This window comes from Erithacus rubecula (assembly GCF_903797595.1).
Source record: "Erithacus rubecula genome assembly, chromosome: 5".
NCBI classification, from domain to species: Eukaryota; Metazoa; Chordata; class Aves; order Passeriformes; family Muscicapidae; genus Erithacus; species Erithacus rubecula.
Window position 1 is genome coordinate 53,095,491 of NC_136687.1, and position 19,475 is coordinate 53,114,965.

At 43.3% G+C, this 19,475-nt stretch overlaps 1 protein-coding gene across 8 annotated transcripts in view; it reads right to left on the reverse strand.

Moving 5' to 3' along the window:
- ADGRL3 (adhesion G protein-coupled receptor L3) overlaps positions 1–19,475 on the reverse strand; it is a 478,112-nt gene that overhangs the window by 58,911 nt on the left and 399,726 nt on the right. For all 8 annotated transcript variants that reach the window (XM_079307369.1, XM_079307366.1, XM_079307362.1 and 5 more), the window contains 6 exons: positions 16,150–16,333; positions 15,246–15,368; positions 12,949–13,157; positions 12,102–12,278; positions 3,602–3,811; positions 2,840–3,060 (listed from right to left, as the gene is read on the reverse strand). In XM_079307369.1, coding sequence (XP_079163495.1) covers positions 2,840–3,060; positions 3,602–3,811; positions 12,102–12,278; positions 12,949–13,157; positions 15,246–15,368; positions 16,150–16,333 — 1,124 coding nt within the window. The remainder of the gene's footprint in view (positions 1–2,839; positions 3,061–3,601; positions 3,812–12,101; positions 12,279–12,948; positions 13,158–15,245; positions 15,369–16,149; positions 16,334–19,475) is intronic.

Consider the following 19,475-nt stretch of genomic DNA (forward strand, 5'->3'; position numbering starts at 1 on the left):
TATTTTCAAACTCGAACTACAAATACTATTTTCTATACTATTTTCTTTGCATTTTGCAGCATTGCCGACCATGACCCTTGACATCATATCCATCAAGGAGATGGATGGATTTGGTTAACACACAGGATAAGGCAAATTATGTATCTTTTTTTTTTTTCTTTTTTTTAAGTACAATCCTAGTATCTTCCTTTTTTTGCAGCAAAACTTGAGCTGTGGCCATTTAAGACCCAGCAGCTAAAGACATGGCCTGTAAGAAATGGTCACTTGGAAGCTCATGAGAGCATTGTCAGAATCTCTTTAGTAATGTTGGGGAACCACACTGTTTTTAGTGAGGCTTCCTGCTTTTCCTCTTTACTTTAGAGGTTACAATCAGAATAAGGTGAGACAACATTTCTGATTTATCTGGGGGAAAGGACCAAAAACAGTTGAGCTAGCCTGAATGGGATGATCTTTTAAGAGAACAATTATGCTGCTGCTTAGTCATAAAAGAAAATTAATCTCCTAATAGAACTGTTCTAAAACAAACAAAAAAGAAAAAAAAAGCATGAAAAGGATCAATCCCTATCCTTGAAATAATTAAGTGTATAAGAGAATCTTCATGGAGCAGCTACTCTAAAATGCCAATACTAGGACACGACACATTTCAGAAAATCACATGCACCAAGTGATGAGTAAAGCAACAGAGGGAGGAACAACTGCCTGTTCCCGGCTATGTAATCTGGGCATGTGTTACAGGAGGGCTGGATTTAGAAAGGAAAATGAAATTAAGAAAACCCTATACTGCGTGTTTAAGCAAATCATTCTGAGACGTATGAATGGTGGCACCAAATGCCAGGCAAAAAACAAATAACACTAACAGCTCCATAAGTCCTGCTTAAACAAATGCAGTAAATAATGGAGGGAGGCAAGTAATATATTCCAGAGGATGTTTTACAAAACCTGGCAAAACCAAGTAACTTCTTGCAATCAAATTATGTATGCCTGGCATATAGTTCACTACAAATTCTAATCAGTTCTACCCTTCTAATAACATTATACTGAAAAATACATCATCATCCATCAACCAGATGGAGCATGATAGTTATACAAAACATATTGTATGGTTTTTATTTTCCTCTATGAGAACGTGATAAAATTGTGCATTCTGGAATTAAAAATTATAAATAAATATTTTAGATTTGCAAATCTTTGTAAATATTTATTTGCAAAATATTATATATACATGTTTAATCATTAAAAATACCACTTCTTGCTATGGGGAGGGAGACATATTTTATTGGCACACACACAGGACTGCTGCCTCTTCAATGCCAAGACAGCAAATATTTCGCCTTCAGCGAATTTCAGCCAAACTTTCTGCCTGTACCTTCCATGCCATGGAAACATTTGGGCACGCAAGAACTGTTTGCAAAAGCCAAAGGGTGAACAGTGTGGAAAGTAGCCACAAAATACTACACTGCAAACTGGACAGGTTAGGACAGTTCTCCAGCAATGGCAGATATGGAGGAACTGACTTTTGAGACAGCTGGAACTGAGTGCCCTATGTAGGCCACTGTGAGGAGCTATGTCCTCCATAGAAACACCACAGTCAAGAATAAATTAGTCTAAAGGGACAAGGCAAACTGTTACCATACCTGATTCAACAGGTGCTTATATAATGCTCAAGAGGGGAAGTGAATAGAAGAGCTTGTTGGGGCAAAAAGCAGGTGGCAACTGATGGAAAATCATCTTCAAAAATGGCAATCAGCTGTTGTGTTACTTATTCTTTGCCCTCTAAGCCTTTAAAAATCAGTCAAAACTACTTTGGATAAATTGGTAGAGATCCTTAAAAACTTACACCCTCCTACCCTTATCTGTGTAGGCCATTTCCTTTCCTTTCCACAAAGCATGACATTTATACAAATTCAGGTCGCTGCTCTCCTACTCATGGGAGGAACACAACACAAATATCCATCTGGGATCCAAGCCTGCCTGCTGGCATGGTAATGGATCATGAGCAGCTCTACTGCTCTACAGATCTGCTTTTTCAAGTAATAAAGGTTCATATATACTTATAAGGTTTCAGGTAAAAAAAAAAAATCTGCAGTTGAACCTAACAGAAGATCAAATGCTACCACAAGGCCTGACCCAATCTGTGCCAAAAAACCACTTCAGAACCACCACTGGCTCATTGCTATATATGCCTTCATATTGAGCCCTTAACTCAGTTAAAGTGAGACTGGAAAGGCAGACTGACAAGGGAATAAAAAAAAACCCAGTCAATAAAAACACATTGTTAATCTTATTGTAGTAAAGATGGAAAAGAGAATCAAAGGCTCAATCTTCCCCTTGTTTTCCATTAGACAGTGTTGCATGAAACTCTAACTTGTGCTTCCATACCAGCTTCAGCAATGTTGAAAACACTTAAGAATATTCATAATGATAAATGATATAGCTGTTCTGATTTGCAAAAAGCCTAATGCACTCCACAGTCACCACCTATTTTGCCTGCAGGCTCTGCTAATTTGGTAAAGCAGTTTTAAAAAAAGAGGAAGAACGCAGTATCTTCTTCCAAATAAGAAATACTCTTTGGATAGAGAAGGAGGATCTTGCTGATATAGTACCAAACTGAGACTCGGGACAGTCACTTCTGCTGATGTTATGCAATGATGTGACAAAATTTTCCTCAACTGACTTCCCTAGAAAATACCTTTGCGAATCATCTCCTAGTGGGGAATTTGTCCTGCAAGAAACACAGAGACAAGGCAAGGCATGCCTTGAACAAACCCTCTGGGCTCCCCACACCCATCTGCTGCCCTACTCCCATCTCTCCTGAGCAGGTCCAAGCAGGGTCACTCACACTTTGTCGGTGCCGTAGCTCCGGTAATCCACTGCTGCCGACACGGCCACGATCAGCGCAGGCATGCCGTACCCCACCAGATAGAAATACTTCCTCCGGGAGTGCTCGCTCTCAAAAACCTCCACCAGCATGATGTAGAGCTGCACCCCCTCCAGGAACATCCAGGTGAAAGCTGCCAGGAAGAAGAAGTGCAGGAGGGCAGCGAAGACGGCACAGGCAATCTGCGTGAGGAGTGAAAAGAGCAAGGGAAGGTGTTTGTGCCATGATTAATTAATACAACAGTCAGGAGCACTCTTACCTGGAGGCTTAATAAAAATGAAGTTGTTTTTCCCTCTCCAAAGGAAGAACTTTTTTTTTTCACTCGGAAAATGTGTGTGAATTGTTTCAAAATAGACACATATTTGCATATATAAATGATATTAAAAGATACAAAGGTAAGCACTAATACAATCAGGCAAATAAACACATGAAGATGTACATGGTATAAATTCCTTTTCACAAGCTGCTTATTAAACATACACACACATTACTGACAAGCAACACACAGCCCCTGAAAGCACAGCAGGCATCAGCATGAGAGTCCCAGTGTGGAAATTTTGGAAACTGAGAGTTTTAGACTTTTCAGTTATCAGCTGGGGACCCAGCCCTGTGGGGACTCGTTCACGGAATGAAGACAGTGCTGGAATGTTTCCCACTGGTCAGCCCCTGCAGATGCACTGAGACAAGGGCCTGTGACAGAAGGAGAAGGGCGCTGCCTCTTACCGGCTGGTCGGTCCGGTTGATGCCGATGAGGAAGAGGAGCTCTGCCACGAAGAGGCTGATGCACAAGTTCTTGTGAATCGTGTTGCGGTCGCTCTGCAGCCCACGGAAGAAGCAGAAGGTGAAGATGCAGATCAGGAGGCAGACCAGGGAAAGCAGGATGCCAACCCACGTGATGAAGTCCAGGAGCAGGTCGTGGACTGCATCACTGTGCTGAAGGTAAAACGAAAACATCTCATCAGCTGCATCATGCATGACTTCTGCATCCAGGCACAGAGTACGGCTGTCTGTGCCACAAGGCACCAGTACCAAAAATATTAAATGGACCTAAACTTGAACCCTGCAGCAAGAAAGCTGCAACCTGAAACACAAATTCCAAAGTGTACTGCAAGCTGCAGGTGTCCTGAACAGACTCAGACCCCAAACCCTTGCAGAAACATAGTGCTGTTGATGAAAATACTGAGATATCAGGGCTGGTCTTGCTACAGCTCAGTCTTGCACAAGCATGGCAAAGGAGTGCCTGGACACACGGTATAAAGAACCACTGAACAGAGTGATTCGAGTGTAAAAAAGCATTTCATGCTAACAACATCATGTCCAACAACTGCAAGCCTATTACAACCATTTGCCAACAGTGAAAAAAACTATTTAAACGCTCAGAGATGTATGAGCTTGGAGGCTTTAGAAAGAAAGAGATTGCTCATTTTTTTCCCCCCTCTTTCCATAGAAAGAAAGAGATTGCTCATTTTTTTCCCCCCTCTTTCCACAAGGAAGGAGAAAGGAAGTTTGATTTTTCTTTTTCAAACCCCGGAGTTATATTTTAGAACTCCTGGGAAGTCAGATTGATCCCAAGAACATTACCCAGGAAAAAAAGACAGACCTTTTAACATGAATTTGCTTTTAAACTGTAACAGAACAGTGATTTTAAGACAGCCTGGAAAGTGACTGATTTCCTGCAATGAACTTTTAAAATGGATGTACTTCAAAGCTATGCAAACAAAGCCAGTGCAAAGCTAGGCAGCAAAGTTTTGTGAGTGGCAGGATAGGTGAGCCTTGGTTCTGCTGACAAAACACTGCTGCATTGCTCCTGAACTTATACTGCATGCCCTTCATAGAAAGAGGAGGCACGTGATGAGACCCTCCTGATGAGAGTATCCCCACCACGTTCTTCCTTATTTAGGCTGCAAAAATTGCCTGTAACTCCCCAAGCTTCCACCAGATGTGTTGAAATGCTAGATATCACTACTTAGCAAAACGTTAACAAAACATGAGAAATACATGGTGAGTCATGAGATGACTGCTTGGGTGTAAGTGGTTAGAGTCAATGGGCTGGGGAAAAGGTTGGCTGGAAATCTCTGGGGCATTTCACAAAGACCAGAGCAGCTCGAAGCTCAGCTTTGTGTTATAAATGGTAGTCACATTCTCCACCATTTCTGGCATTTCGAGGACTTGGGCATTATGTAGGCTGGCAAATACAATAGTGTCACACTACAAAAAGGCAAGGCAAAGTGGAAACATTTTTCTCTCCTTGGGATCAAGGCAGATGGAAGGAAAAGGTGATTAATTTATCCATTTTCTTCACCTGCTTTCCAATGATAAAGCTGCATCAAATGTCAGGCCTTTCCCAATATACACTTTGCTATGTTGGCACCCACAAGAAACATCACAAGTCTTCCAGCTCTTTGGCTTTACCAGCATGAGTGATAGGCATCAAATGATAATAAAAGATGGGGAGTGATTCTCTGATCCATCCCCTCCATGCTGGAAGTTTTGTCTCCATGAAGACTTGGAGGTGGAGAGATGCCCAAACCCCTTTGCATCTCTTTCTGACTATTTCCACTGCCTAAGTCACAAGTCCAAGAGGGAGACAAGAAATCATTGTGTGCTTTCTGTGGCTCATGACAGCAATGCCTATTCCAGCCAGCTCATCCAGCAGCGCCCAGAAACCTGACAAGATGAAGCACATCATTTCCCTGGCAGCTGCACATTGCTTTATCTCAGTGTCATTCCAGCTCATCCATCCCTCTTAACTCTGCGGAAAAATGTTAATGCAAACCTTGCACCTTGCAAATCACTCTTTCTTTTGTCTGAGGCTGCAGGGAAATGGCAGGAGAACATCTCCCTGAACAAGCCCTCATCTGATTAGGCTGGCCAACAGGACAAGGCAGATAATGCAGGTGGATGAAGGGAGAAAGAAACCAGGCAGACTTTGGTCAGATGCACACACCCCACCCAGATGTGGCCAGAAGACAAATTTACCATGGTGCAGGGAAAATTCTAAAAGGGTTTCTTCCCCTAGCTAAGGTAAGTCTCTCAAGTCCCAGCCCCTGCACCTCTTTTCACAATACCACAACTCTGCTGAATTTAAGATGTGATGCAGGAATTGCAGGTGGTTTTGCTCTTGGAGAGGGATCCTTTCGTCTAGGTTCTTTGTCTTCTTCAGGGAAGTGCTGCTCACCCAAGAAGCTCACCATGCTTAGCAATAAACATGCTTCATTGCTGTATTATTATTATTATTATAACTCTTACTGCTTTTATTTTTAATATTAATTGTAAAGATAATACTGATTTTATGTACATAATACTTGTCCCTGGAGTGCTGGGAAACAAACATTAAAACAACTTCTCCACATAATTACAAACTCCCTCCCCAAACTCAACAAACTCACAGAAGAACAAACAGAAAGGAATAATAACAATAAACTGGGAACAAGAGCAATTTAAAAACACCCCAGGGGGAAAAAAATATGAATTTGTAGATTTTCTAGTAAAGTCCAAGAGAAGAATGAGCTGAATTTTAAAGGCTGGGTACACTCCAGCCTGTTTGGGATGCCAAATTTCAGGTGCTACTGCAGAGCCAATGGATCAGGGAAGACTTGATCAGCACTGGCATCCTTCCCATGGCAGTGCCAACTGTTCCCTCAGGTCAAGGCAGGCACATCTAGAGCTTGTACACCAGCAAGTATAAAAAAAGCAACTTGCCTTTTGCTGGAGACTAGAACTTGTAAATTACTGCACTCTTAAAGCAATCAGAACATTGTGGGGAAAGAACAATAGTGGTAGCCTGTCCCAGTGCCATAAGCCTTTCCTTGCTATCACCTGATTGCTGTGTGGCAAACAAGGAGCAGCATAACCTGGCTTACACAGCTGGTATGTGGAGTTCCAGGGTTAAATATGATACAGGGCACTCCAAAATTTTGTGTGTAGGTCTCAGCGTTCATGCCCAGTCTCTTAATCACAGAGAACTGCAAGAAGAGAAAATCTTCTCTTTACCCTGTCCAGCACTATTCAAAACTCCTTGACTGAGGATAAAACAGCTTTGATGTGCCTGCTAACCACTGAATCACAGCATGGTGAAGGTTGGAAAGGACCACCAGTGGACGTCTGGTCCAACCTCCCTGCTCAGGTCCAACTGGATTCTGTGCCACTGATCATGACCCCCTGGGATCTGCCATTTCCAGAAGATCCCTAGAGAGATCTTTCAAGTACAATGAAAGCACTAGAGTCTCTAAAGCATGCAACATACATCTGAGACCATGAGTGTATTGACAACAGTCACCTCTTGCTTCTCAGTGATCTTCCCAAATACTTGGGCAACCAGAAGAGCCCATGAGGAAATACAAGATATCAGCCCAAGAGACAATTTCCTGACAGCATCAACCAAAGACTCCTTTCCCAATGCACCATGGCTCTCCAGAGTGGTGCTACATGGCACAGCATGCAAGACACTGAGGTTTGTTACCACTAAGCTATACTTGCTTCACACAATAAGCTGACACACAGATTATTTTCAGCACAGGAACAACTTAATGAGTAATTGAAAAAAATAAAACACCACACTTCAGTGACAGGGTTTCTATACTAAGTATGTTTTACATTTATGGTTTAGGTATGAACCCAACCCAAAGCCCAGCAAAAGGAGATGTCTCTGGCTTTGGAATAAAGACCTAGTTTTGTTCCAGAGGGGCCAACAGCAGTAAGAGGAGAATGCTGATGGGGATTTATGCAGGAGGAGCTACAGGAGCACTGGTAGCAACCACAGAAGGGTGAGCAGGCAGCCTTGATATTATCCAGGCTGGGAAAATCAATGAGCAGCTCTGGCAGTGCCTGTATACCAGGGCTGAGCTAATAAAAACAAATCCCAGGGAATGTCAGTGTATGACAGAATGGCTCTCCCTGAGATGAACAGCCATTTCCTCCCTTATTAAAAACATCAGTAGAAGAAAACAGCAGCCAAACCAAGCTGCCAGCAGCAAAGGACACATTCCTTTGCCTAATCTGTCCCTCCAGGAATGGAAGAAGTAATATCTTTGGGGGTGGAAGAATAAGCAAGCAGTAAATAAAAACAGAATGTCATCAACTAGCTCAAATATGACCACTTGGTGCCTGGTGGGAGCTGGCAGAGTGCTAGACTGGGCAGAGACCCAAGTGGGACAGGTTTGAACTTCTGTGCATTGCTGATGCTGCTTCTTGGATTTGTAGCTCTTTGGGGCCGTGCAGGGTCTCTCTGCCCTTTTTACCCCTATCTCTGGGGGTGACAGAGGATTTACTGTTATGACCTGGCTGTAATGCTTTGTGGCTCTGTGCAAAGGGCTACTGAAGAGACAGATGGTTTTGTAGATGTGTCAAAAGCACCAGCTGGGATACATGGCCTGGGAGGAAACCCCAAGGATTCCTGAAGTGCATCTGAGCTGGCAAAAGGCATCACCTGCTGTGGCTATGAAGGCATGAGAGGCTTTAAGGGAGCTTTTCCCTTTCTGTGGCCAAGAGGAATATGAGCTAGGGGATCCCTTTGCTTTAGCATCCATCCTCTCCATCCTCCCTAAGGATGTACCAAGGCAGGTAGGCAGTGTGATGCCTAGATTTAGGCAGCTCTGATTACTCAGGTGGCATTTCCAACCCAAGACATCAGCTACAGCAATTGTGTCAAACTCAATACAGCCACCCACCCAGCCAAGCTGCCAGAAATATGAGTTCCTGGAAGAAGTTTCATACAGCCAGTGTGAGCTATATGACTTGCACATGAAGTTTAGAACACAGGATCAGCCTGCAATAACTCCAGCTTCCTCCTGTACTGCTTTAGGCAATGGACTGCTACATTCCACCACTACATTCCACTTAGACTCCATATAATTTGATTCTTTTTTCTCCTTAGCTTGCCTTATGCTTCCACTCCCCAAATAATTAGCACAGTGTAACATGTTTGTGGTAAAGAAAAACACCTGAAACTGTCCTATGAATTGCAACAGTCAAAACACCTTTCTTTTTTTCCTCCTTTCTATCTGTATTTAAAAAAGAAGAGTAAGATCTGGCACTCACTACATACTGATAAGCAACATTTATCTACCCGGGGGGTACCTTTGCTTACTCTGGTTTGGGTGTTTTTTTTAATTGCATTTTCCCACCAGCTCTGAACTTGTTTTCTGGCTGTATAATTTTCCCATGATACATTTAAGATGCATCTGCTATAATTAGTATGATGCAAAGCATAAGCTTAAGAAAAACAACTTGTAAATTTTGAATAATTCTACAGCAATTACACAGGTAGGACGGCTTATTTAACAATGGGCTTTGTTCCACAGCATGGGAGCCATCATATTTTTATAGACAGTGGCTGGAGGGGGACCTGCAGGTGAGGGTCCACTGCTCTTCCCAGCAGTTATGCAATCCTGCTTGTGTGCATGGCTAACACTGTTATTTTACCCCAGCGTGTGAATAAGAAACTCTGAGCTCAACTTATTTTAACAGGCAGAAAGCATCTTCAAATTAAATTCTCCTCTTAATCAGGTACTACTGTCCTAGTCAGACCAGAATTGATCCCAGAAACTTCTACTCTTCAAGCACACCAATAAATCCCTGCTGCCATGGTCAGCTGGTTGCATTTTCTGTCCCTTTGGACAAAGACACATTGCTTTTTCATGCTGGAGAGCCAGATGGCCATCAATCACCTCTGGTCAGCAGTGCTCCCTTCCAGCTCCACCTTGCCACACACTCTGCTAATAATTAAACTGTAGCCCAGAACTCACAGAGCAGCCACTGAGATCCCCTCTGGAGAACACGCCCTTGTGCCATGTTACCAGGCAGGGAGATCATTCACCAGCAGATGTGACACTTGTCAAATTGCTGCTGGTTTTTGATTAAGGAACAGGACTATGATGTCTGCTCCCCATGATGCCCAGTGCTCAGTCTCATTAGGCAGGGTGCTGTGGATACTCCATACACCAAAGGATGTTCCCTATGGATCCAAAAATTTAAACTGAAGTCAGGAAACTACAAACCTCAATCATGGGAGAAAATTGTTTCTGTTGCAAAACTCCCAGAATGTTGTTAATTGTGTGAACAACAATTCCTTTTTAGAGATCTTGGTCATTGCCAGAACACTGGTCTAAGAGGTCTTGCAGAAGCACACAACATCATTTCCCCAAGGATCATTCCACCTCCAAGAACACTTGGAATGACTGAGGAATGCCTTTTTGAACCAGCCACAAGATAAAAAAATGGCTCATAAGCATATCTATGAGTAGTGAGCATGAATCAATGAATGACAACAACCCCCATTTGCTGTTAGACTTCCATGTTTCCAAACCATGCCAAGACTTTAGAATCAACTCATTACAACAGCATAAAGAATGTCATACAAGCCACCCTCTATGCCAAGAGCCCTGTGATCAGGTCATGACAGAGTGAGACAGTGCCACCAGGAAGAGCAAGGTGACAAGCAGCTGGCAGGACAAGTTTCAAATGTTTGCATATTTGTATCTGAAATATGTGTTTGTGCTGTGTGGGAGGAAACCCTGCCCTGCCTTTGCCCTCAGGCCAGGATCACTGAAGTGGACATGCCAGGAAGATGTCTGGTTGTATCAGAGTCAACAAAGTGCAGCCAATTTGGCTCTTGCAGCAGTGGTACTTTGGCTGCAGCCAAATGATAAAACATGACCCGAAAGTCTTGAGGGCACTTGTTAACAGCCAGAAACAGCCACTAGCTAATGGCACACTGGCTTGGTACTCAGGAAGCCTCCAGCTGCAGCTCTTTCCAACCTGCTGGATGAACATGGGCAAGGAAGGGTCTTACATACTTTTCCTGCAAGATGAGATAACAGCAGCTCTGCTTGTCTCATGAGGTTTGGATGGCAAGTGCAGGCAAGGCTGATCTATTTGCAGACTGGGAAGAAGCTTGTTGAGCACTGGGCTGTATCTGCAGTAGGGATCACCCCCATCCACACCAGTGGAATGGATCACCATCTGCATTTCCCAGCTGCAGCTTCAGACTTCAGTGACTCAGGCATATCTGTTAATTCCAGGTGGGTGATAATGAGCCAAACACACATTTCTTCTGATAATTCAAGCAGTTGTAGGAAACTGGCAAAACCAGACCTGGACTGCAGAATGCCAGTAACCTGTAAATATGTGCCTTTTCTTCAGGCATCTCCCAGGACAATGCCACAAACATTTAATGGCAAGTTTACCAGACTGGGACTGACTTCTGCAGAAGTCCTTACCATAACTTGCAGGAGCAACAGATATATCCTGCCCCTCTCAGGTGGACCCTGCTGCTGTGGGAAATGTGCTCCTAGACTCCCATTTCCTTTTATTTGCAGAGCTTTTGTCATGCATGATGCTTATTTAATATATATATTATAGCTCTTTACATTCCTCTTCAGATTAAGTGGAACAAAGATACACAAAGCAGTGACACTGAAAGACTACTTGAGAAGAAGTAGTTTTAAAACCATAATAGCTTTTGTGGTTATGCAGATCATGGAAGTGATTCTGAAAAGTTCTGCCTGCATGGAAGACGCCAGTTCCATATCTAGCTAAGAGCTCTGGATTTTGCTGCTGTGCCAGGCACATGAAATAGAGACACCACAATGAAGAAAATAACTAGCCCAAAATCTTTTGGGCATCAGGGCCTTCTCTTCTTTCTCCAGCAGTTTAGACTGTTTTCAATCAGATAGCCAAGGCAGCTCAGGAAATGGAGGATCATCTCAACCATCCTCCTGTTCTTGAGTAAAATCCCAAATATGTGTTTCACTCCCAAAACCACTGCTACCATGAGGAACATCTACCTTCAGTACTAACTGCTTTTGCTCTAGTAGGGTTAGTCATGTGGAAAGCCAGATTTACACCATGGACATAAATGCAGGCAAGGGAACCAGCTGGTCATGTACTGGCCTCAAGTGGATGCCCAGTCTACACAGGATGGTATTGGATGATATTCTCTCTCATGTGTCACACTCTGCATCTCTCTGTCACACAATGTATTTTCCCCCCTAGCTGGAAGGGGAACACTGTTGGCTCCACATATGCACCTCACACCAGTGCATTGATGTGACTGTTTCCTGTTCCACCACAGAGCAGAAGAAAGACTTACACCAGCTGGTTTCTACTTTTACAGTCACACAGCAACTTCCCTGTCCAGCCCCATCAGTGATAACAAAATAGTGCCACACATTGACCACTTTTCCTGCCCAGTGCATTGGCATTGGGAATCTGCAGTGCCTACCTTAACTTCCACATGTGCCATCAGGACTGCAAAGTTGGTGAGGTGGTTGCAGGAGCAGGTGGTGTGTGTCTTGTTGGTTGTCAGCAGGCGGCAGCCCTGGGTGGACCAGTACCCTGTCATTGTACGCTTCGTGTAGCTCCAGAACGAACAGTTTGGGTTAAAATTTTCTTCTGACTGCTGCAGGGAAGAAATTAATAAATGCAGTAACGATGATAGGCTCTCAGAGATTGCTAAATGCTATTGAGACTCTTTGTAACTCTCACCCTTTAATTTTAGATAAATAATCAGCAGTGGTTTATACATCAAGTATTACTTGCCAATACAGAGAAAGTTATGCTGCACTCTTTGCTAATGCAAACTTAGTTCTTTGTTCTTGATTAATTTCAGACATTGACTAAATCCAGCTCTTCAAAACCAGACTGCTTCATTTGCATTGCAGAGCAGAGAAATTAATTGCTTTAAGCAATCAACTTTTGCAATGACTGAGCTTGGCTAATAGGAGGACTAGCTGTCCTCTTCCCTGTAATTCCACTTTCCTCTAACATCCCCTGCCACCATGATAAAATAATATTATGGTCTATTCTAATTTATTGGTAGTTTTTAATTACAGAATGATGCGTGTCAGCAACCAAGCAATGGGCATCAGCTCGAAGGAGACACTTTCTTTACTTCTATTAATGCAATGTAAAAGAGACCTTCTCCATAAATAACACAAAGTGCAAAGGAACAAAAGTATAATTCAAAATCTAATCAAGGATTGCTGGGGGCCTCACAGCAGCCAACTTTTGCATCATTTCATTTCAGAAACAACAACAAAAAAAGAGAAGTGCTTTCTGAACTCACACACCTTGATGTGCTTGACAGTAAACACCACAGGATCAGCCAGGTAAACCTTATTGCTGAACTCTTTATTTATTGCTGCCGTGATGACAGGGGAGTTGACAATGACGGAGTGGTTGGTTGACATTGCTTCTGTTCCCAACTTCATGCTGGCATTCTCCGTGGAGAGATAGGTGCCCAGGTTGTTGTACAGCACAAAAGCCACCCTGATCTCACCTAGAAGAGACAGGTAAGGTTACATAGCCAGGTTGAATCACTGAGGTGTCTTTTTGTTTTTTAGATTTTCTCTTAACCAACTTTGAAATTGCTGTGAGAAAATGTGAAAGGACCAGGATGTGGCATATGAAAACCCACCTCTTGCCAATTCCAGTGAGCACCAAGAGGTGCAACAAGCAGTCCTTGGACAAGAAGGACAGAACTGCTTCTTCCAAAATAATCTTTTATAAGGAAATACATGAGCAGAAGACAGACAGGAAAGGTGGGCTTATTTTTGGCATCAGTAGGTGTAACTGGCTTCAGAAAAAAGAGGCCAGGTGGTCCATTTCCCACCTGACATCACTTTATTCTCCTGGATATACCTGGGAAACATGTTTCAAGCTGACATGTTGCACAGATGCAGTATAAAACTATAATTTAGCCTGGTAATAAGTTATGAGTATCTCAGAAAAGTGCAGGGACAAATCTGGGAAAAGAAATCAAAATCTTTTCAACACAATTCCAATCACACAACAGGTAAAACAAAATTTCAGAAAATTTATTTAAAAATACATTTATTCTCTTCATTTGCCAATCAGATAATCAGAAAAACACCATTAGAGAGCCTGCAGAAAACTGAGTCTACCAGCAACTGTTTTTAACTGAAACCATCCAGTTTGCCTTCTGTTTTGCACATTATTTCACAGCTTATAAATACTTAAGGAATGTGATCAGTTTGCCTTTATATGTATTAGTTGTGGAGAGGCATGTTTTTGTTTCTATATGAATCACCACAGCATCTGAGGAAGGTGAGGCACTGATGGCTCCCAAGGTTCCCCCCAAACTAAATCCTTTTATGATACTTTTATTTGTAGCTCTTTGATGACCTCTGGGCATGTGTCAAGCTGGTGCAAATTGATGGAGCTTTGCTTTGAACAGAACTCCAGTGATACCGTGTTTAGAAATACAAAACTTCCTTTTGCTGCTGCCAACAGATAGCAGAGTAAAAGTCCTGCCCTGCTGGAGTTTTGCTACACATCTTGAGTTTTAAACTGTCTCTAAAAGAAATACTTCTCAAATCCTGTCTGCAAGCAAGCCAAAAGCAAGACTTGCTTTCTGAACTACCAGACCAAACTTTGTCAAATTTTTTTGGAAGTTTTAACACATCTGGTCTGGTTGTAATGCTGTCCTATCACTCCATGTTTTTATTCTTTACACAGATTGCCCAGAGAAGCTGGGGATGCCCTGTCTCTGGAAGTGTTCAAGGCCAGGTTGGATGGGGCTTGAGCAACTTAACTTAGTAGAAGGTGTCCCTGCTCATGGCAAGGAGGCTGGAACCAGATCATCTTAAAGGTCTCTTCCAACCAAGCCATTCTAGGATTCTGTGTTTTGCCTGCAGTGACCAAAGCCCATATATGAGTGTTGTCCCCTGCGCACAGATTTTAAAGGAACTCAGAAATAGGAGCATGTTTGGCACACCAGTAGAAACCTATGAGTTTAAAGGTGTTCTACAGTGAGGCTGTAGAGATCAACAAATGTGTCTGCTCAAACTCCTGATCTGGAAATAAATGGCTTGGCAGGATGAAGACATTCACATATAACATCATCTAAAATTTACGCTGTATCAGGAGGTTCATAAGTTACAGAAAGGTACTAAAGATTTAGACTCATAACAGTTAATCAACCTTTTCTGCCATGCTGGCTCATTAGTAATATTTGCTACCATTGTTTCTTCCCTCTACTTTTTCAGATATTTGTATGGTGCCCTGCTGTGAAGCAGTTTACTAAAATGAGCCTCTTATCCCATCTGAAGCCTCCTACTGCAAAACTCAGCAGTTAAAAGCACTTCTCTGGATTCAGCACGGTGCCCCAGAAGCCCCATAATTTAAGGATCTGATGCATTTTTACCATCATAAAATACTTTTGAAAGCTGTGAATCACTTAGCAATATAATACATTCTGAGTCAGCCAATATAGCTTGCAGTAAAGGGCAAATGACACTATCTGTTAATTTAAATATTAACATAGCAATTAATACTTTACTTATAATGGTTAAACACAAAACAATGCCTAAGGTATGACTGTCTCATGAGGCAGTGCCAGACCTACCATTTCGACCATTTTGCTTCAAGGTATTTGCTGACAGCTGAATGGAGCTCCCATGGCCCATGTTCTGGGGAAACTTCAGATCCTCCAGATTCCCATCTGTGCTCAGTCTCGCAACTTCCAGCTCTGTGTGCAAGAGACAGGCACTAAGAAAAAAATCTCTGCTGAAATAATCTTCAACACAGTATTCCCAAGATACAAAATGGTGTTCCAGACCAGCTGAGAGGAGGGGAATCAACTTACAATGCTGCATGCTAAAATGTGTTTGGGCTCCTGCTTCTTTTCAAATCTTTGCCCTGAAGAAGTTTGAAATTTAATTTAAAAAAAAGTGCAAATAAATTCTACTCTCTGTGGAAGACAAAAGACAACCAGTTCTTGTAAACAAGAACCTCAGGATATTAAGGACAACGGTTAAAATGAAAATCTGAGAATACTAGTTCCTTGCCACTGGCGATTGGTACCTTCTGTAAATGTTATCAGTGCTCAGGATCTGTATTCATGGAAATAGAAAGAAGAGTTGTTCTCATTTTACACATATGCACAGTGGGAGCGCTGGTGCTTTCCATCATGCTTGTTTTTTAATTAAAATCAGCAATCAGCTGAATAAAGACACAAATTTGTATGAAATGAAACACAATACGATGAGCAATCCCCTTGTGAAGCAGCGCTCTCATTGCCCTAGCCCAGATTATACCCTCAAAGCCAGGACTAATAAAGGCAAGTCAGGTGCTCGTTTTCCATGGGGTCTCAAGGGTAGAGAGTTCCCTTATTCCTCTAAAGTCCTTCAGGCCCAAGATCAATCTAGCAAATCTCCCTCCAGCTAATCTGGGCACACCGAGCCCAGGCTGGGCTGCGCAGCCTCCACCCTTTGGCCGGCTGCTGTCGGCGGGGGTGGGATGTGCCTTACGGATGTTGTCGGTGCTCTCCCGCACGATGTCTGTCTTGAGCAGGTTGTCAGCCAGCACGAAGGCGCTGTCCTCCACCGTGTCCAGCAGCTTGGTGGCCGCGCGCTGCTGCTCGCTCGCGTTCAGGTCCCGCCACGCGTTCAGAGCCTGGGGCTGCAGCAGGTTGTTCACCGTCTCCACCATGGCCTGCAAGGCAGAGGCATGGAGTGAGAAAGGGCTCCAGCAAACCTGAAGCACCAAACACTGCTGACAAACCCTCAGTCCCACCCTCCACACTCATCAGTTCAGAGGGGGACGACAGCATCACCTTCCCCCACCCGTGCAATGGAGCAGGACAACTTTTAAACCATCAGATGGGACAGGGAGGAGATACTGATTTTATTATAAATGGTGCTTTTCTACTTCCATAATCATCATCTCTGGGCTTGCAAAAAGAAGGAATTATGGCAAGTAGGAGGAAGATAACAGTCAAGGAAACATGCAGGAAAAACCCACGTGCAGCACCACAGCTCAAGAGTAGGGCTGGGGCACTCAAGGAAGGTATTTAGTACCTGCAAAGTCTACACTCCCTAAAACATCTCCCACCACATAACCTCTGGCAGGCAGCCATGAAGACACAGAGATAGCTGAGTTACACCACTTCATCCAGAGCAGCAGCAGGGGCCCATAGAGATGTAGATAAGACTCCATGTTTCAAATTGCTGCATTCAGGAAGGAGTCAGCCCTGCAGAAACTGCTTCAGTCCCTCCTACAGTGCACCTTCTGCACCGGGCTGCCACACACAAAGGGCTCTCCCATGGATAACTTCCCACAGGTTAATCTGGATGCACACACAGGATCACACAAAACTGTACTGGTCTCATGCACTGCAAAATTACTGCAGTAGAATTTACCCAAACTGAAGGCTTTTCCCAACCTAAACCCTCTGCTTTGCTACTAACCACAGCTGACTCAACCACCTTTCAGCTAACATTTCTTAATGAGATCAGCTGTACCAGTTGATAGAACTGATTGTGCTGAGGAAAAGGATAAAAAATAAGCTACTTTGATCATGCTTTCTTCAGCTGATTAGGGTCTAGTCACCAGGCAGGCCTACCCCACAGAGAAACACCTCCACTGCCAGCTCTATGCTGACTGCAGAAACCAACCTCCCCTTCAAGATTAAATTGCTGTTCAAAATAATTTTCTGTATGCTGAGCACACAGGCATCAAACCCACAGCTCTGCTCTGCAAGCTGATGACAGTCCCATGGGACTTCAACATTTTCCAAGCCTAGAGTGTGCCCCATGGGCTCACTGTCATGGGAATACTTGAGTATTTACTCCTGAAACTGTTGCTGGGGTGGAAACAAGCTGTGGCATGGCCCATTCTCCAGCAGAGCCCTTGGGAGGAGTGTTACAATGGCAAGGTGTGGCACGGAGAGCACAGAGCATCCTGACTCACTCAGCAGTCATGGTCAGGTGCAAATGAGCAGTGGGAGATACAATCACATCAAACTGGGATTTATTGCTATATCCACATGACCTTAACTAACATGTCAATTACAGCAAGGTTTGAGGAGAGGCAAAGACAGCTAGAACTGCCACTGCTGGTGCTTCTCATCCCAGCAAAGACACCTTCCTTGAGTTTGGAAGGGTTCTCATACCATCAGATTTCCTGTTGGGAGACTGCATCATAACTGGGCAGTTCTGACAGCACAAAGCTCGTACTTTCACAGTTATATTTATTCATGGTCAATTAACTCATTTGTTCTTATGCCAAACCTCTCCTATCCCATAAGCAGAATGCCTCACTCATTTGGTTTTAAGCGGAACTTGATAACCATGAAGCAATTTTTTAAACTGATTCTTAAACTGATTTTCCTGAATAGTCTAAAAATTATCTTAACACATTTGCTATGTACATACAACAAACTGGTTGAGACTAGTATTCAAGAAGAAATGTAAAAATCCATAGCATTTAAATCTGATCTTTTTTTCTGAGTTTTAGAATTTGGAGACCTGATTTCTGCAGCTCTTAATAAAATTCAGTAGTATAATTTACAGGCAAAAAAATAGGCAGTATTCTTTTCCAGTGACCAAAAAGCTTGATTATTTTGTGGTGCAGCTTCTACACAACATGGTGTTTTCTTGTAAAGACCTTTTTTGCCTGGAAAGCAGAAAATGAGGGTTTTTCTCCCCTTTCAATGTTATCACACAATTTGCCTTACTTCCATGTAGCTCAGCTCCTACCAGTGTTTTCAATTCTCTGCTAAAACAACATCCTGTATACTTTTATCAATATCTGAATGATGGAAAATGTCTTTGCAGCACATCCAGCTCCTGGCTCTGGACAGAAAGGTAATGTGTATTCATCAGAACATGAAACAGATGCTGAAATATTTGTGTTACACTGAAACATCTGCTGCAAAGACATTCCCCCAGAAAAGGTATTTTATCTAATGCACTCGTTCTTTTGTTTTAAATGTGCACATATGTGTGCATGCAAGTTTGAGAGAGAACACCAGTAAAGCCTAATGTACTGCTTCCTGCACCATGTGCACTCCCCACCCAAAGCTGAGCATCCATCCTCTTGAAGTGACTAACCTGAAACCAGCCACTTCACATCACTTTGGGTCTGGGGTCAAACCAAAAAGCTCCAGGAAGATTTCCAAGGACTTTGGGTCACGTCCTTATCACGTATCTGAACAAAGCTGGTAGACTGTCTTTGTTGGCATTACATCCGAGATTAATTTAGTCCCTAGCTTTTCCCAGAGGGTCATTCCCCTCACCTGTCTCAGTGCATTAATCAAGTGTTCCCCACATTATATTTCTGAGTGCAGCACTTCATTATGGCCGAGTGCTGTGGGCTGAAGCCAAGGAGATGAGGTGCTAATGAAATGTTTGCATTTTGGACAGGAGCTGAGGTAGGTGTTTAAATGAAACAAAACAGCTGTTATAGCAACAGTGCCTAGTGAGACAGAGATGCCAACTGGGAAAAGCTGGGCAGGGGAGTGGGAGCTGTGGGAAAGCAGGCACACATGACAAGGCCAGCCTTTGTGATTTACATGGGTTTGGCACCTGCTCCGATGACTTTGTGGTCTGATGAAGCTCCAACATAGAAGAAACAGCTGTGCCAAACCTCCAGAAAAGCCTCTCAGTGAGCAGCTGGAGGAGGGTTAGCCCTGAGAGAGAACCTTCAAACTGCAGAAGGCATGGGATAGGTGTGCTTGGGGGCTGATGGCTTGGTAGGTTTTAACTGAGATCTCTGGGGATCCTGATAAAGGTGGGGACTTGCAGAGGGAGATAGGAAAGTTCTGAAGTAGTTTCATCCCATCCCACTTCTAGCA